The sequence below is a fragment of the Petromyzon marinus genome, chromosome 13 (genome assembly GCF_048934315.1).
Source record: "Petromyzon marinus isolate PM22_M1 ecotype Great Lakes invasive population chromosome 13, UKy_Petmar_22M1.pri1.0, whole genome shotgun sequence".
NCBI classification, from domain to species: Eukaryota; Metazoa; Chordata; class Hyperoartia; order Petromyzontiformes; family Petromyzontidae; genus Petromyzon; species Petromyzon marinus.
This window is the reverse complement of record NC_133679.1, coordinates 16,126,987-16,145,815: the sequence shown is the minus strand read 5'-3', so window position 1 is coordinate 16,145,815 and position 18,829 is coordinate 16,126,987. Positions and strand designations below refer to the sequence as shown.

Sequence of the window (18,829 nt, the reverse complement as noted above, 5' to 3'; positions counted from 1 at the left end):
TTGTGACAATCGGAGGTGTGGGGTCAGGAGAGCAAACTAAATGAAAAAAGGTGTTAGACCAGAGGCCGCCTTTTGGCCTAACACCGTTTGAGACGAGGCTCAAAAGAAAGCTTTTTCTGGTGTGGGCCAATCAGTTTCAAGGACAATGCATATATTAGATTTGAAGCTTTCATGACTGCAGGAATTACTCTTTGGTTCTTTCGGTAAAGTCACGTAGAAAATAAAATAGTAATAGAATACGACGTCTCTATTGCAACACAAGCAACCATCATCAGGTAAGAATGAATGATGAAACAAACATAGTAAACCTAGAAATATAATGCAATACAAAACAGTCGACTAACACAACAGTCAACACCCCACCTGGTTGATTACGTTCTTCCAAAGGTTGCTAAATTTGACACAAAACACAGACACGGAGACACATAGACAGACACATGCATGTATCTCTGTCTGCATGTCTGTGTGTCTGTGTTTTGTCTCTCAAATTTATCTTTGGAAGAACGTAATCAACCAGGTGGGGTGTTGACTGTTGTGTTAGCCGATTCTGTGTTGTATAGCATTATATTTCTAGGTTTACTGTTTGTTTCATCATTCGTTCTTACCTGATGATGGTTGCTTGTGTTGCAATAGAAACGTCGTATTCTATTATTTATTTTTATTTTCTACGTGACTTTACCGAAGTCACGGAAACTTCGAATCTAGTTTGAACCACCTCTACGGGGAGGGTTTCCTCACAACTTACACTTAACTTCTAATTATTATTTAGTTTTATTTTCTACGTGACTTTACCGAAAGAACCAAAGAGTAATGCATATATTATCAGAGTATGTTTTTGTTTGCACTCTGACCACAAGCATTGTGGTTAATGCAGACATGATTCCTCATAAAAAAAGGTTTCAGTTTGGTGTTTTAACTTAACACCTATATTCTTGGTTCTTTCGGTAAAGTCACGTAGAAGGGAAACAATAAATAATAAAAATATAAAACAATAAAATTGTCACGTTTCGACTGCAACACAAGCAATCATCATCAGGTGTGAAAACCACAGCAAGAAAATTTGAAAAAAGTGTCGTTTTTTTTCTGAACGTTAAGAAAAAAACCGCCACTTTTTTAAAATTTTCTTGCTGCGGTTCTCACACCTGATGATGATTGCTTGTGTTGCAGTCGAAACGTCGTGACAATTTTATTGTTTTATATTTTTATTATTTTGTTTCCCTTCTACGTGACCTTACCGAAAGAACCAAGAAGATGAATCCCTGCAGTCACAAAAGCTTTAAATCAAAACTTAACACCTGTTTTGTTGCCAGAAAAAAAGGGGGAAAACCTATCCTTACATTTCTAAAGAAATTAGTTTTAATTAAGATTTAAAACTTCATGGCTCGAGTAGGTTCCTTATATCGCAAAGAAGAGCATTCCAGACGGCCGTAGAAGCGCATCTGAAAGCACACGATGCAGTGACCGTCTTTGGTTGATGGTTAGCCAAAAGCCGCTGTGAGGGTGACCGGAGTTTGCATGATGGTTTATGCTCATTGACGAGATCAGCATTGTGGTTCATTTGTGGCAAGTATATATTACACCGCAGGGATATATGCCAATCGTTTTGCCCGTAGTGGACACTAATGGCATTTCCCAACCCAGATGGTACCAGATAGAATGCCTATTCATTGCAATGTCATGGAAAAGTTTAGGGCTGAATTAACTAGTTTCGCACCCGGCACACCTGATCCAGTATATCTGGCATAGTCGACGTTATAATAACACCGAGCGAGGACACACAGGAAAACCCTTTCACATCCCTCATTTAATGTGGAAACGAGCACACAGCCACGACGCGCGATGGTGGAAGTGGCTCCCAGAGTTTCCCTTTTACGATTTCAGTGACAACTCCACCGTGACGAAGCCTGGCTCCATCTCTCAGCATGGGGGGGGGGGGCAGAAGAGCTGTCGTGTGGGAGACACCATAGCAGTGACTCCCGCCAAGGAGAGTGAACCTGGATGGGCAAAAGGTGGGTCATAACCCACTAGGGCCCACCCCAGGTCTTCCTGAGTACCGGCCCTGACCGCGAGACGCACGGCGAGGGTTGCGGTCCAGCCTCAACCATCACCGTCCCTCGACTCGGATAGCCGCCATGCCACATCCTAGCGTGGGGACGTTGCATTCGGTGGCGGTGACTGTGGCAGTGGTGATGACACAGGACCGGCGTGGCGATGATCGTACGGACCCCAGCTCCACGATTCTGTGCGACTGGGTGATTGAGCCACCCCAAATCCCGCTGAGGACGGGAGGGAGGGGGACCTGATGGCACAGTCGGCGAAGGGAGCAGCCGGCCGTGCGAGCGGCGAGATGGGGGACGCAGGGAGCGTGAGGTTCGGTGTGTGCGGTGGCGTGGAGGTGTGCGGTGACGGTGCTGAGCCCAGCTGGGCGGCCAGCGGAGTGCCGATGTCCAGGGCCCAAGTCTCCATCATGTCCATCTCCCCATAGTGGCACTCGAGAACCATGGAGAAGGTCAGCGATCCCTGCAACAGACATGTGTTCACTCGGCTCATAGTGACCGCACCCGGTGACACAGCGCCCTGGGGCAGCGCCGTCAGTCGGGGCGGTGTGGGTTGGGTGGTGTGGTTGTTGTGGGTGGAGTTGGCGGTGTGGGCAGTGTTGTTGGTGTGGTTGATGTGGGAGGTGTGGTTTGTGTGGGTGGCCTTGGTTGTCTGAGCGGTGTGCGCGGTGTGATTGGTGTGGGTGGTGTGGATGGAGTTGGCGGCATGAGCGGTATGGACGGTGTTGTCTGTGTGATTTGCGTGTGTTTTGCAGATGGTGTTGATGGTCCAGTTGGTGTGTGTGGTGTAGATGGTGTGGGTGGTTTGATGGGTGTGGTTAGTGTGAGCAATGTGGTTGGTGTGGTGTGAGCGGTGTGATTGGTGTGGTTGGTGTGAGCAGTATGGTTGGTGTGAGCGCTGTGGTTTGTGTGAGTGGTGTGGTTGGGTGGTTAATATGAGCGGTATGGTTACTTTGGTTGGTCTGAGCGGTATGGTTGGTGTGGGCGGTGTGGTTGGTGTGGTTTGTGTGAGCGGTGTGGTTGGGTGGTTAATGAGCGGTATGGTTACTTTGCTTGGTCTAAGCGGTATGGTTGGTGTGGGCGGTGTGGTTTGTGTGGGTGGTGTGGTTTGTGTGAGCGGTGTGGTTGGGTGGTTAGTGTGAGTGGTGTGGTTGTTTTGGTTGGAGGGAGTGGTGTGGGCGGTGTGGTCTTTGTGGTTGGTGTGAGCGGTGTGGTTTGTGTGAGCGGTTTGGGCGGTGGGTGTGCTCACCCGCAGGTGCTGCAGTCCTGTGACACGTGTGTAGAAGCACGGCTCTGCCGGGCGGTGAGGTACTGACCCCTCGCTGCCGAGCACCTCCAGGCTACTAAGATTGCTCATCTTGGCATCCACTTCCAGCTCCTGCCATAAACGTCCACGTGTGCATGTGTGTGCATGTGTGGGCACGCGTGAGGAGTGGTAGTGTCGCAGTTAGCGCACTGTACTACGAACTTGGCGACCCAAGTTTGATTCCAGCACCAGTGACTATTAACTGAACTGGTCTTGGGCCTCCCCTGGGGCGAACTCAAAATGAGTACCTGGTGCGGTGTGTAACACCACCACTGGGGAGACAAAGGCGGCCGGGCATGGTGCTAGCCACCCACCCCCTTGTGTGTCATGCTGACCTTCATAGGTGCAAAATAACATGACCTGCCCCAAAAGTCTATTAAAGGCTACACGGGAGATCTTTGTGTGTGTGTGTGGATTTACATGTGACGAAGTCACTATTATTCTGACTCCCTGGATCCTGGCCTGATGGCGTCAGACGCAGTTTCACGTGAAGCATCTTTTATCGAATCGCTGCTAAATCTGGCCGTGAGGATTGCCCTCTCACCGGTGAGTGAGCTGAAGCAATCGTAACCAGCGACCCGTTGTCACATCAATTGTGTACCACGCGGCAACTGAATTTGGCCAGATCATTACGTGGCCCAGTAGATTTGTGTGACCAGGTGGGAGCTCAAGAGACCAGGAAGAGCCTCATTTGCAAGAGTGGCCTGGGGAATTTGTCTGCTGCCAGTCTGTGTAAAGGTGGAAAATACAAAAGATCAACGATTTCCGGACGCATCGGGGGGAAGGAGGAGCCAGATTTTCAAAAAAGCCAGATATATCCAGTGAGGGAAATAAGTATTTGATCCCCTGCTGATTTTGTACGTTTGCCCACTAACAAAGGAATGATCAGTCTATAATTTTAATGGTAGGTTTATTTGAACAGTGAGAGACAGAATAACAACAAAAAAATCCAGAAAAATGTATGTCGAAAATGTTATAAATTGATTTGCATTTTAATGAGGGAAATAAGTATTTGACCCCTCTGCAAAACATGACTTAGTACTTAGTGGCAAAACCCTTGTTGGCAATCACAGAGGTCAGACGTTTCTTGTAGTTGGCCACCAGGTTTGCACACATCTCAGGAGGGATTTTATCCCACTCCTCTTTGCAGATCTTCCCCAAGTCATTAAGTTTTCGAGGCTAACGTTTGGCAACTCGAACCTTCAGGTCTGGAGACTGGCTAGGCCACTCCAGGACCTTAATGTGCTTCTTCTTGAGCCACTCCTTTTTGTTGCCTTGGCCGTGTGTTTTGGGTCACTGTCATGCTGGAATACCCATCCACGACCCATTTTCAATGCCCTGGCTGAGGGAAGGAGGTTCTCACCCAAGATTTGATGGTACATGGTCCCGTCCATCGTCCCTTCGATGCGGTGAAGTTGTCCTGTCCCCTTAGCAGAAAAAAACACCCCAAAGCATAATGTTTCCACCTCCATGTTTGACGGTAGGGATGATGCTCTTGGGGTCATAGGCAGCATTCCTCCTCCTCCAAACACGGCGAATTGAGTTGATGCCAAAGAGCTCCATTTTGGTCTCATCTGACCACAACACTTTCACCCAGTTGTCCTCTGAATCATTCAGATGTTCACTGGCAAACTTCAGACGGGCATGTGTATGTGCTTTCTTGAGCAGGGGGACCTTGCGGGCGCTGCAGGATTTCAGTCCTTCACGGCATAGTGTGTTACCAATTGTTTTATTGGTGACTATGGTCCCAGCTGCCTTGAGATCCTCCCGTGTAGTTCTGGGCTGATTCCTCACCGTTCTCATGATCATTGCAACTCCACGAGGTGAGATCTTGCATGGAGCCCCAGGCCGAGGGAGATTGACAGTTCTTTAGTGTTTCTTCCATTTGCGAATAATTACACCAAATGTTGTCACCTCACCAAGCTGCTTGGCAATGGTCTTGTAGCCCATTCCAGCCTTGTGTAGGTCTACAATCTTGTCCCTGACATCCTTGGAGAGCTCTTTGGTCTTGGCCATGGTGGAGAGTTTGGAATCTGATTGATTGATTGCTTCTGTGGACAGGTGTCTTTTATACAGGTAACAAGCTGAGATTAGGAGCACTCCCTTTAAGAGTGTGCTCCTAATCTCAGCTCGTTACCTGTATAAAAGACACCTGGGAGCCAGAAATCTTTCTGATTGAGAGGGGGTCAAATACTTATTTCCCTCATTAAAATGCAAATCAATTTATAACATTTTTGACATGCGTTTTCTGGATTTTTTTGTTGTTATTCTGTCTCTCACTGTTCAAATAAACCTACCATTAAAATGATAGACTGATCATTTATTTTTCAGTGGGAAAACGTACAAAATCAGCAGTGGCTCAAATACTTTTTTCCCTCACTGTAATCACATCATGATTTAAAATAGCTTTTTTTGCACATTCTTGTTTAACATTATGTTTTAGGTGTTGTGTATATGTTTTTTAGTTTTTTAAATGTTTCCTATTTGAAATTGGCATAAACATACATACAAATAGAGAAATATCCTCCTGTAAAAAGTTACTGCATTTACTGTACCGTACTTACCACACCAATCTCGAAGACTCTGCATGGAGTGATGTATGTACTGGGCTGTTTCAAAAACCACTCATCTGACGATCGCTTGACTGATGTAGCCTTTAGATCAGTGCTCCGGCGAACGCCGAATTACATGCACTTTTCGCCGGACTGCGCTATATATTTTCAGTTTTAATTTCTGTACCTATTTTTCTAGTCAGGGCGGCTGCCGGAATCGAACCGTGTAGCTCTTCAAAATGCGGGGAACACGCTGCTGTGTTGCCGGGTTGCCGCATGGCCACTCGGCACATGTGAGTGGCCGTCACACTACTCACGTCCGGCAGGTCGGTGACATATGCGCGGCACGAGACCACGCCGGCGCCGCGCTCCAGGACTCGTGCGTAGATCACCAGCACGTTGGAGAACTCGGCAGCAAAGCCCAAGTGCACAAGGCAGCCCGAGTCAAACTCGCGCGTGCGGCTGGGGGGTAGCTCTGAGGGCACCGTGAGAGGCATGGGAGTCAGTGACAGAGGAGAATCTCAAAGGGGGGGGCAGACGGTCTTCAAATTTAAAGCTTTTAATTGTAGCCCTACACCAATAAATAACAAACATACATTGTGCATTCTTTCTGGTTGAAGGCTCTACCAGGTGCTGCCTGTTTAACCTCATCTATGCTGTGTTCAACCACCACCCCCTGCAGGTCACAGCAAGACACCCACTCATCCAACAACAACCACCATTCTCTACTGATTGGCGGTGACGTCACTACAGCGTTTGTGCCAGGCTAAGTGCACGTTGAGGCCACGTGAAGTGTCGAATGCCCGCTGGCAGTAGGTCACGGGGCAGACCCAGGTGCCACGGGTCGACTGACTGAGACGACTGGCCGATCCACCACTTGTGCCCCCTACTGTGCCAACTTGCTGTACTTTAGCCACCCGGTGCTCCGCTCGTTGTTGTGAGCATCGCTCCTCCGCCCTCCGTTGTTGTTGGAGGGCGAATGCCTCAAACTGCCCAGTAGCATCCTTCACGAGCCTCCTCCATAGAGGCCGATCTTGACACCGCTGGTACCAGTCATCGGCAAGTCCACTCAGTTCCACATCCTCCTGTACCATATCACTCCATCTCTTCTCTAGCCCGTGCCACGCCCGTTTAGCACCCTCGATCCGGCCGAACAAAAGCTGTTTAGGCATGCGGTGGCTGGGCATGCGGGCTACATGACCCAGCCAACGCAGCCTTGCCCGCCGGAGTAGCTCACCGATGGGACTTTTTTCAGATATTTCAAGGATTTGTGAGCTCACACAACCCAGCCTGGTTAAACCCAGGATTGATCATAGGCAGGCCAGCCTAAATGTTTCTAACCGGTGAAGATGTTCCATTAGGGGGGGTCCACGTTTCGCAAGTGTAGAGAAGGTAGGGCATGACTGTGGCCTGAAGCTTCATGTGGAGCGACAGACCAGCTAGCTTCCACACATTATGCAACTGATGAAAAGATAATGCCGCTCGACTGATTCGGAGTGAGACCTCTGCTGTCAAACAAAGCCACTTATGAGCACACTGCCCAGGAATGGGAAGCTCTCCACTCTCTCCACAAATGCCCCATCACCAATTGGGAGTTGTGGGGGCGGAGTGTTCGATGGTACAAAATACCCAGGCAGGTGCTTAGTTTTGGTGGGGCTGATGATAAGGCCCCACCTCTTAGTGGTACGCTCCAGGTTCAGCAGCAGCGCCTCAACTCCTCCTCTGAGTGAGCAGCAATTACCAGATCATCGGCATACATAACATGGTTGACCAATAGGGAGCCATCCCTTGACCGTACCTGGGCATCGATCAGCCTCCCATTGTATCTGTACCAGATGGAAATTCCTCCGGTACAGCAATCGAAGGATTCACGAACTACGTGGTCGAAATAGATGTTAAATAATGTAGGAGCCAGAGGACATCCCTGTCGCACCCAAAGGTGAACAGGGAATGGCTCCGACTCCCGGCCACGTAGTTTTACCCGGGCACGCTCACCATCATGAAGGTCCTTAATGATCGTGAGCAGAGTCAGGGACTCCGAAAGCACGAAGAACAACCCAGATCCCAGGCCTACTGATGGTATCATTGGCCTTGACCAGATCAATAAAGCATAGATGTAGGTCTTGTTAGAATTCCCTACATCTGTGTAGGACCGCCCTTTCCTGAAACCACATTGGGCTCTGCAAGGCACTCCTCAGTGTGACTGGCAAGGCGATGTTGAATAATTCTTGCCAGGACCTTTCCCGGCACACTGAAGAGTGAGATGCCCCTGTAGTTGTTACAGTCTGTCCGGTCCCCCTTCTTAAAGAGAGGGTCCACCAGGGCATCCTTCCAATCCTGAGGAACCCGTCCAGTGGTCCAGACTGTTGTTATGATGTCATGTAGGGCACTCTGTGCACAAACGCCACCCTCCCTCAACATTTCGCTTGGGAGATCATCTCTGCCCGGTGCCTTTCCTGGTCTCAGACTCTGGATGGCCTTCAGTACATCCTCAACAGATGACACCTCAGCCAGCCACTCACAGGGGGTGATTTCTTCCTCCAATATTTGAGGCACCGCACTCACTCATCGAATCATTTACTCACCCACACACTCACTCGACTACTCACTCACCCACTCACTGGCACCATCACTCACTCACCAACTCACTCACCCCCTCCTTCACCGACTCACCAACTATCCCACTCACTCACTTACTCACCACACTGCAGGTCACCTCACTTCTGTTCCTTTCCTTGAACTGCTTCACTGTGGAATTCCCTTCCATCATCTCTTTCCCCAAGCTCTTGTCATAAATAACGTTGCTCAAGTCAAGAAACGTGTAACACTCTTCTCTATTAAAACTGTGATGGTGCTGTCTGTTGCTGGCTGCTTGACATTGTGAGTCCCTGGGCCTGCGCTAGGCCCCTGTGCTCTAAAACGCGCATGGTACCGTGCGCCTGCGCCCAGCGCTGGTAGATGGAGCGCGCGGGGAAGCCGTGGGCAGGTCTGCGGGGGTCGGTGAGGGCACGCCGCTCAGACAGGCTGCTCCGGATCTCCAGCGCCTGCCTCCCGCGTGCCAGGTTACAGCGGCCCATGTCTGCGCGCATGCAGAGAAGGAGATCCACACCTAAGCCTGAACAGACCTTGGTGAGCGAGCAACTATGAAGCCCAACACGGCGCATGAGGGGGTGGTGTGGTCGGCACCACGCGCAGGCGCATATCTATACAGATCCAGGCAGGCAATGCCCAATTTTACGACGTGACAATGTGTTCCTGGAAACCCCATCGTAAATCAGACCCTATTCCCATAGACAGTCAAAACAGTAGAAACATAATTTTTCCTTTTATCAGCAATATTTAACAGGGGTTAAGTGGTAAAAAAAATCCACAAAAACACTTGAGAATAACAAAAGCTCCATGCCAAGTCACATCAGAAAGCAGACCAACTCTGTTCAAATGTGTTCAGAGTCACGTCGGAAGATGCGTCGTCAATCACGTTTTTGCATCATAAATCGAACAATGGTGGCATTATATAACGTCGTAAATGTGGATCGTCGTAAACCGGAGACGACATGTACTAAGGCTGAGTCAACCTCGGGGAGGCCCAGAACCTGTTCAGATATTCCTCACCGATGTTAGCCGTGAGCGGGAATTGTTGTGGAGAAGATAAGTAACAAAATCAATAAGCAGAAAAATGCCAGCCTCCTTCACATAGCTCCTCATCTATTGAGTTAATTCTACATGACGACAATAATGATTGCTTTGCGTTGTGTGTTGTATATTCTTTGGTTCTTTCGGTAAAGTCACGTAGACAGGTTAAAATTAATACAAATAAACAAAAAAAACCCACGACGTTTCGTTCACCACACAAGCGGTCGTCATCAGGCGGAGAGAAAAGGGGGGTAAGCCTCAAATGCAACTGTTAAGAAAGGTTTAAAAGTGGGTGTAGCCCAAGTGTAGTTTTGCATTGAACTAGGACCCATATCTACCGGAGAGGGTCCTTGCCCATAAACAACTGGCAATTCACCAGCATTGGTTCAAGCATGCCTGACTGCTGAGGATACACTGAATGGCAAAACTAGTCCAGAGTTTGCTTGTGTTGAACCAATGCTGCTGGAATTATGCACTGAGGGGATGTGTAGAAAATACGAGAATATTTTTTGTGTGTAGGGACTGACATGGGACGGAATCAAGCACCTCATCTGCTTGTTGATTGTGTGGTAGCTGGGGCGAGGAGGAGGAGGAGGGCAGAATGAATGCCACACGGGCACGGAGGAGGTGCATGCAGCGAGTTCCAGTGTGAAAGTGGATGCATGTTCACATGCATGTATTCGCGTGTGTGTGGGAAGCGGTAGTGTAGTGGTTAGTTCGCTGTTCTACGAACCCGGCGGCTGGAATTCAATTCCCGCTCAAGGCCAACACCAGTGGCGATTATCTGAACCAGTCCTGGGCCTCCTCTACATCGACTCAGCTTCAAATGAGTGCCTGATGCGGTGTGTAAAAATCATTACCACTGGGGAGACAAAGGTGGTCAGGCATAGTGCTGTACATCCATCCCCAACGTGTACCGTGTCAGTCTTCACAGGTGCTCGTTAACAGCACTTGCCCCAACAGCCTGTTAAGGCTATACGGAGGATCTCATCTTTGTTAGTGTGCACTCAAAGTGCACCTGGCCTAGCACAAGTGCCGTGGTGACGTCACCGCCATTTAGTGGCGATTAGCGGCTGTTGTCATGTGTGTGCACCTTTATAGGGTCACCTGACGATGTGTGTCCAGGCCCTGGTGTGGGCTGACCATGAGGATTGGTAAGTGGTCGGTTCTAGAGTACCAGGGGGCGCTTGCCCTTGGCACTGCACCGTACCTTCGGCGACGCTATCCAGCATCGCCGTCACCTTGCGGTCCTCCAGCAGCCGCTCCTTGAGGAAGCGCATGAAGAGGCCATTTGCCACGCCGGCCTTCTCCCCTGGGCCCACGTCCAGCTCGTAGGCCTCCGCATCCTGGCAACTGGAGCACGGGAGGGAAGGTGACCACATGTAACTCTGTTAATGCCCCCAACGCCTGAAATTCCAATTTGTCAAAAATGTCCATGGTTACTTTCCCCAACTAAGTCACAATGTGTGGTCGAGCTTTCGATTCTGCATGATAACTTCAGCTGCAGTTGCACTTGCCTGTTGACTCAATGCAATAAGCACCCTGATTCCAGGCTGATAGTTCTGTAACCAGTGACGAACTTACGGGTAATTATTTTTTATAATTACTTTATTTGTTAAATGGGTTGTCCGACAAACTGTATACTTGCTAGATTTGCAATGTGACGACTTAGTGTTATTTTGCCGTGCGATCTCATTGGCCCATTGGGGACTGGGTCCAAAAAACAAATTGGCCGGTGAGAAAGAATCTTTGGGGCTGCCGAATATGGGGAGTTAATGCCAACTGAGATAGTAAATAAGCAATGAAGCATACACATTAGAGGTAATACTGTAAATTAATTTAATTTTACATCTATTCTTTTTACTCTGATCACATTTGCAATTTCCCCACACAAACCAGCCCATTGACCCACGGAATGGACTGGCTCACCGGGCATTTGCCCAGACTGCCCTTTGGTCAGTCTGGGCCTGTCTGTAACTAAATTATACTGTGAAAGGTTTTTTAAGGAATTTTGTCAGAGCCGACTTTCATTACAGTGCATTTACTAAATGTGATATTGTTAATGTTGTACACTGTTTTTAATTGTTTATTTTATGCACTTTTTTATCTGCATTCTATTTGGTCTTGACTCATTGGTTGTCTTTGCTCTGATTCTATTTGCTTCATTGCTGTACTGTATTTGTTTTTCTTTTGTCACTGTGGTGACCCAGGTCACTTTTGCAAATGAGACATCCTTACACAAAATTTGAAACTTGAACCCTTTCTTTAAGCAGGAGCATTTGCCTTCATAGATCACCCTAGGGTCACCACTTGTCTGGGTTGGACCTAGATACGAGGCTGCGATTTGGCATCTGTGTTCTGGTGGCAGGAACTGATTTGTACTGAGATCTGGCACCGGGATTGCTGTGTTAGACTTTCTTGCAGTGACTATGCAGCTCTGGTAGACCCAAGCCGGCAGAGATCATTGTCCGGGTTTGCTCTGTGGTTGGGAAGGGGCCACCTCTGGTTCGTACGCTTCACAACACTCCCCTCAATGTGTTTCCCTCCGTAAGTAGCCCCCTCCCGTGTTCCTCCCCTGCCATGACTGCTCTCCTGTAACTGGCTTTCGCACCTATGACTGCCCTCCCCTCCCGTGACGGTTCTCATGTGACTGCTCTCCTATGAGTGCATGCACTCCCCTCCCATGAGCACTCTCACGTCTGCCCTCCCCTCCCGTGACTGCTCTGTATCTGCCCTCCCCTGCCGTGACTGCTCTGCCGTGACTGCTCTCCCATGACTGCATGTACTCCCCTCCCGTGACCATTCTCACGTGGCGTATCCAAACACGATGTTGGCCGTCACCTCCAGTGTCTCCACAGGTGGCACCGTGCACTCATGCACGTTGCTGCAACCGACACACACAGGACACCGCACACCAAACGAAACACACCGCACCACACACCACACCGCACAGTGTTGAATTTACTGTGCTAGGAACCAGGCGAACCGGGTGCAATTCCTGGTCATGCCCAAATTTAGTTACAAATATCTGAAATGGTCTCCCCTATGTCAAATCAGCCTTGAATGAATACCTGATGGCAACGTGTAAACATCAGGACTCTGGAGACAAAGGCGGTTAGGCATGGTGCTGGCTACCCTCCTCAATTGCACTCTGGCATTAACAGCTGCTTGCTAACAGCACTTGCCCCAACAAGTCTGTTGCTTTGTATATTGTATGTATGGGTGTATATGGGATTTATGTGTAAAACATAAAACACTAAACAATGATTCATCTTCTTTGGTTCTTTCGGTAAAGTCACGTAGAATGAGAATAAAATAATAAATTGATAAATATTATTGTGTTATTTTATTTTATCAATTTATTATTTTATTCTCATTCTACGTGACTTTACCGAAAGAACCAAAGAAGATGAATCATTGCAGTCACGAAAGCTTTAAATCGAAAACTAAACAATGACCCAGAAACACGATTGCCGTCAGGTCACAAATCACCGCACCGGACAAATCAGATGGTACCACTGCGGCACGCACGTACCGCTTGCGGCACATGTCGAGCAGCAGCACGTTGAGGCCCGTGCGCCGGGCCTGCATGCCCCGCAGGATGGTGGTAGCGCTGAGCGCGTGCTCGCTCAGGTAGGGCCTCGGCGCATCCACGGGGACCAGATAGCTCTGCCCATAGTTCTCAAAGCCGTGGCCCGCGAAGTAGAGCAGACCTGTCAGCATGGAGACGCGAATTATCATTCTGCGTAAAGTATATATGTTGAACTTCTTTCGCATGGTACATAGCCAACCGTGCAAATCGAAGATGCGGGGGAAGGACAACAAACTAAACACAAAATAAATTAGTTTTCAATCTAGATTTGAAAGTGCATCGCTCCAGTGGCTTCTTAATATCATAGAGAAGAGCATTCCAGACAGCTGCAGAAGCGCATTTGAAAGCGCACGATGCAGTGTTCATCTTTGTTCGATGGTTAGCCAAAAGCCTCTGTGAGGATGACCGGAGTTAGCATAATGGTTTATGTTCCTTGATGAGATCAGCAAGGTATTGTGGTTCATTTGTGGCAAGCACTTTGTGTGTAATGAGTGCAACCTTATAAGTGCCATGTAGTTCTGCGTTGAACTCAGGCCCATATCTTAAACAAGGGGTCCATGCCTATCATATTTGGCAGTTCACCAGCATTGGTTCAAGCACACCTTACTCTGGTAATGGGAAACTAAGTTTGAAGTTAATTTGTTTAACCAGGTGAGACCTCAAGAGACCAGGATGAGTCACATTTACAAGAGTGACCTGGGTCACCACAATGACAGAAGCAAAACAAATACAGTACAGCAATGAAGCAATTAGAAATCAGAGCAAAATCAATTGTATCCCATGAGATTGCACAAACACAAATCTATGTTTAATAATAAATTCCCTGTAGCATGAGTCGGCATGGCAAGATTGTGCTTTGACTGATCACAGCATGAGTACAATGTGAATTTACAGAAATATGAACGAGATACAGGGTTCATCTTCTTTGGTTCTTTCGGTAAAGTCACGTAGATTGAGAATAAAATAATAAATTGATAAAATAAAACAACACAATAAAATTCTCATGACGTTTCGGCCACAACACAAGCGGCCTTCATCAGGTGAAGGGACGTCGTGAGAATTTTATTGTGTTATTTTATTTTATCAATTTATTATTTTATTCTCATTCTACGTGACTTTACCGAAAGAACCAAAGAAGATGAATCCTTGCAGTCACGAAAGCTTTAAATCGAAAAGAGATACAGGGTGACTATTGTACTCATGTGTGAACAGACGAGGGAATACGAGCCAAATGCAAATCCTTAGTGATTGTCAAAACCTGTCCAGAGTTTGCTTGTGTGAAGGAAGAGGCATCGTCTGCTTATTCATTGTGTTACTTATATTCTCCACAGTGAAACGAGTGATAGCTTCGAGTTGTGTGTTGCATAACACATGTTGCAGGGTGTCACTGGGCTGGGTGCCAGCATTAGAAATGCAGGGTGTCACTGTGCCTGGTGCACTGTGTCACTGTGCTGGGTGCCACAGTATTGGAGCTGTGCCGTGTGTCAGAGCTGGTGCTGAAGGGTGCTGCTGCAGGGTGCTGCCGCAGGGCGCACACACCATACACGCCCTCGTCCAGCAGCTCAAGGAACCGCGCCACGGCCAGCCGCATGTGCTGGAGGTCGAGGTCAATGAGGGTCACGACCCGGAAGTCGAGCACGCGCAGCAGCGACGTGAGGTCACGGGCGTCGACCAGGGGGGCGCGCAGGGCGGTGTGGTTCCGGTAACTCAAGTTGCCGATCACCAGCGCCACCTTTTCAGTTGCTGTGATGACAAACGAATGCGCACGCAATGAGTCGCTGCTGCTGCAGGCCTAGCAGAGATGGCATTGTAGTGGCATTCAAATGTACACTCTGCAACCAGGTGGGCAGCACTGAAGAGACCTGGATTAGTTTAATTTGCAAAACAAATCAAATAAAATACAGCTATGAAGCAAATGGGAAATCGGAGCAAAAATAACTATTGGACAAACATAAATCAGTGTTACATAATAAATTATCTGCAGCATAAGTTGGCTCGAGCAGATTGTGTTTAGACCGATTACAGCACAATTACAATTAACTTACAGAAGCATTAAACAGACATAGGGTGTCTAGGGTATTGTGCTAATTTGTACACAAACAAGGACATAAGAGAGTCAGATAGAGTGCCTATAGCAGTAACTTGGAGGTTTTCGCAGCTGGAGGTAGGATTTATTATTAATTTCCTAGTTAGACCACGTGACGATCTGGCCAAATGTGGTCGTATGAACCAGCCACCACATGATGCAGCCAAATCAAATTGTCAGAGAACACAGAATCGTTCTTTAGCTCAAGGGCGAGTGAACTGACACAAAAGTGAGCGGCGCACATTAAGCAGTTTGCAGATGTGACAACTGTATCTGTTTGGCTGTGCCAGGTGGTGGAGGGTTTACACGATGACATTTGGCCAGATTACGTGGCCTAGTACAAAAAAATATGTTTGAATATAAACACAATCCAACATGCACTACATCTTACCATGACACTCAAAAAACCTTACCATAAAACATGGTCTGGAAGGAACTTGACTCCGCATCTGAAAGTATAGGAACCATTAATTAACCAATGCTGGTACTGCCAAATATTATAGGCAACGGTCTTTTCTGTTAGTTATGGGTCATAGTTCAACCCAAAATTAAACAATAAAAAGAACAGAATAATTACTAGGATCATTGTAGGGAATATAACAAAATAAGTAAGCAGACAATACGTCTCCTGTTCACCATGCAAAGGATCAAGCAAGCCCAACTGCTATTGAGACACCAAATGTCGAAACCAATGCTTCTGAAATGATGCAGCAATGGAAGGCCGCGTGACTGATGGAATGTGTACAAAATACTTAAAATGTTTACGTGGAGAGACAAACAAGGGAAGCAGGCGAATTGTCTGCCTCCGCAACCACGCTATTGCAAATGGAGGTCGCGGATATGGTGGTAGGCTGCGCATTACTGAAGGAGCCTCAGGCTACAGACTGTGCGACACTTGGGCTATGTTGCGCAAAGCTGCTCTGACAGTGGGGTGCAACCTGGCGGATTGTACCGAGGGGTAAGAAGGGCGACTGTGAGGGGCTCTGGGGACCCCAGGCCTGCGTGGCCCCCGTGGCCTCCGTGTGCTCCACAGGACCAGGTCTTTTCTCTGCGTGCGCACACACAAAGACAAACGTCATGTTAGCTAGCACCTATTTAGGTTGACACTACACACGAGGAGGTTGGTCAGCTTCATGCCCGACCACCTTTGTCTCCCTCGTGCTTATGTTTTCACACAGCACCGGGTACTCATTTCGGACCGAGTCCGACGAAGGGGAGGCCCAGGCCGGAGTTCAGATGTTTTGCACTGGTGTTGGCAGTGAGTGGGAGTGGGAACTGAACTTGGGTCGCCGGGTTCGTAGTGCTGCGCTCTAACCGCGGCAATGACCTGGTGTCGTTTGATCGCCCAGCACCCTCAGCCTGATCCAGTCAGTGAAGGCGTAGCTGATTTCGTTGTGAACGCGGCATGTGTAGTGACCGGAGTCACGCGGCGACACGGACACCAGCAGCAGCTCAGGGCCCACGGCGTCCGGGATCTGACAAGGCAAAGGGGTCGGTGACAGTGAAGTTCAGATATGGGAAGGGGGAGACATTGTCTGCTTATTAATTGTGTTACTTATATTCTCCACAATGACGCTCATGATTATCTTGTGTTGTGGCAGTTCACCAGCATTGGTTCAAGCAAGCCTGGCTCTGCTGATGAGACACTGAATGTCAAAACCGGTGCAGAGTTGAACCAACGCGGCTGGCATGATGCACTCCCAGAAGGGAGGTTGTGTGGCTGATGGGCCGTGTACTAAACACTGTACTTGTATTTTGTGGAGGGCAGCTATGGTAAGGAGGGGGCGTCTTGTTTGCTCGCCCGTGTTGTGATTTCTACGTGTCGGTGCGCACGTTGGCGTTCATCCGTGGCGTACCGCTAACACCTTGACAATGCAATCGTGCACGCGCGTGCGCAGTGCGGTGGGCACACGTGGTGCCAACGCGGGACTCACCTCGTGTTTGCCGTGGAACCAGGTGAACCGTGGCGGGGGGTTGCCACGTGCACGGCACTCCAGAGTGACGGACTCTCCCCGCCAGGCCTGCCGCGACTCCGAGCGCCACTCAACAAACACCGGTTCTATCGGCACGCAGCCACGCACGGCACGCAAGCTTCACTCGTCGATCCCTCCACCTGTCACAATGTCATGTCGTCCACACTGTGTTCAACCACTAGCACTGCAGGTCACAGCAATACACTCAAAAGCTGACTCGCTCGCTCTCCCACTCACTCACCCACTCATTCGCTCACTAACTCACCTACCCACTCATTCACTCACCCACCCACCTACACACTCACCCACTCAACCATTCTGCACTGCAGGCCACCATACTTCTTCCCTCACACTGCTCAAATTTGTAAACCACACACCCGTGCCAGTAGGTACTCTTGTACCAGTAGGTCCCCTGTGCCAGAAGGTCAACAACAACTGTGGCCCGGACTCACCCTGCCCGAGGGCCCTGACCGCGTCGTCGCGTCCCATGGCCCCCAGGGCCCGTGCCAGAGCGGACACCCGCACCCCGCGGGCCCCCAGAGCCGACAGGAGGCGCGCCGAGGGGCCCGGCTCGCCGATCTCCAGCTCGTCCTCCCTGGGCAGACGCGGACACTCGCCTCAGAGGAGTTCACCGTCGATACATCAAACCATGGTGGCAATGATGTCGGGGGGAGGGGGGGGCATACACACGTCAACACGAAGGGGACCACGAGCCTGGCTGAGGGGATCCAGATCTGCGGGGGATCCCCGACTCTGAGGCGACTGAGGGAACACACTGACCGTGCCTGAGGAGACCCCGACCCCGAGGGGAATTGATTCTGAGGGGACCCTGCCTCACAACCCCATCTACGGGACTCCCCTGACCGACCCCACGCAGGGCTGGTTACCGGAAGTTGTGAGCGCGGGCGAGGCCTCGCCAGCCCCGGCCTCCGTTCGCGTCGAGGACCGCGCACAGCCGCGCAGCGACTCCCGGGGAGAGGCCATCGAGCCCGGCCGCGTCACTGGGCTCCATGGGACCTCCTCTCGGGACCTCCTCTCTCCGGAGCGCAACGCAAAGACTCCCCGGCTACTTCTTGCCGGCGGCTGACCGCAGCCCGTGCCCTCACGGGCGGGAAGGGCAGCGAGGGGCAGCGAGGGGCAGCTACAGACACGAAGAGTGGGAGGGGGGCAGCGATAGACTGCGATGGGGTTACGCGAAGGGGCGACTTCCCGGTGTCGGCTTGAGTCGTTTCCGCGTTGTGGGTTCTCGTCGCTGCCTCAGAGCGCGGCCTTGTGGCAACAGCGCGCCACTACTCACAGTACCAACATTGCTCCTGTACTAACACTGGAACTAACACTACCCACAGTACCAACATTGCTCCTGTACTAACACTGGAACTAACACTACCCACAGTACCAACATTGCTCCTGTACTAACACTGGAAATAATACTACCCACAGTACCAACATTGCTCCTGTACTAACACTGGAACTAATACTACCCACAGTACCAACGTTGCTCTGTACTAACACTGGAACTAACACTACCCACAGTACCAACATTGCTCCTGTACTAACACTGGAACTAACACTACCCACAGTACCAACGTTGCTCCTGTACTAACACTGGAACTAACACTACCCACAGTAC

At 49.6% G+C, this 18,829-nt stretch overlaps 1 protein-coding gene across 2 annotated transcripts; it reads right to left on the bottom strand.

The window, feature by feature from the left end:
- Positions 1-1,786: 1,786 nt before the first annotated feature.
- Positions 1,787-18,467, bottom strand: LOC116942150 (mucosa-associated lymphoid tissue lymphoma translocation protein 1-like). Of its 2 annotated transcripts, none has more exons than XM_076066923.1 (14): positions 18,087-18,467; positions 17,652-17,794; positions 17,161-17,285; positions 16,542-16,701; positions 16,179-16,274; positions 15,640-15,675; positions 14,680-14,883; positions 13,084-13,261; positions 12,358-12,432; positions 10,759-10,901; positions 8,848-8,994; positions 6,233-6,390; positions 3,307-3,435; positions 1,787-2,520 (listed from the first exon to the last, which is right to left on the bottom strand). In XM_076066923.1, the coding sequence occupies exons 1-14, from the start codon at positions 18,209-18,211 to the stop codon at positions 2,143-2,145; spliced, it is 2,097 nt and encodes a 698-aa protein (XP_075923038.1). In that variant the 5' UTR covers positions 18,212-18,467; the 3' UTR covers positions 1,787-2,142. The 2 variants fall into 2 exon arrangements, with proteins under 2 accessions (XP_075923038.1, XP_075923039.1); XM_076066924.1 differs by having other exon boundaries at positions 16,554-16,701; positions 18,087-18,466.
- Positions 18,468-18,829: the final 362 nt, after the last annotated feature.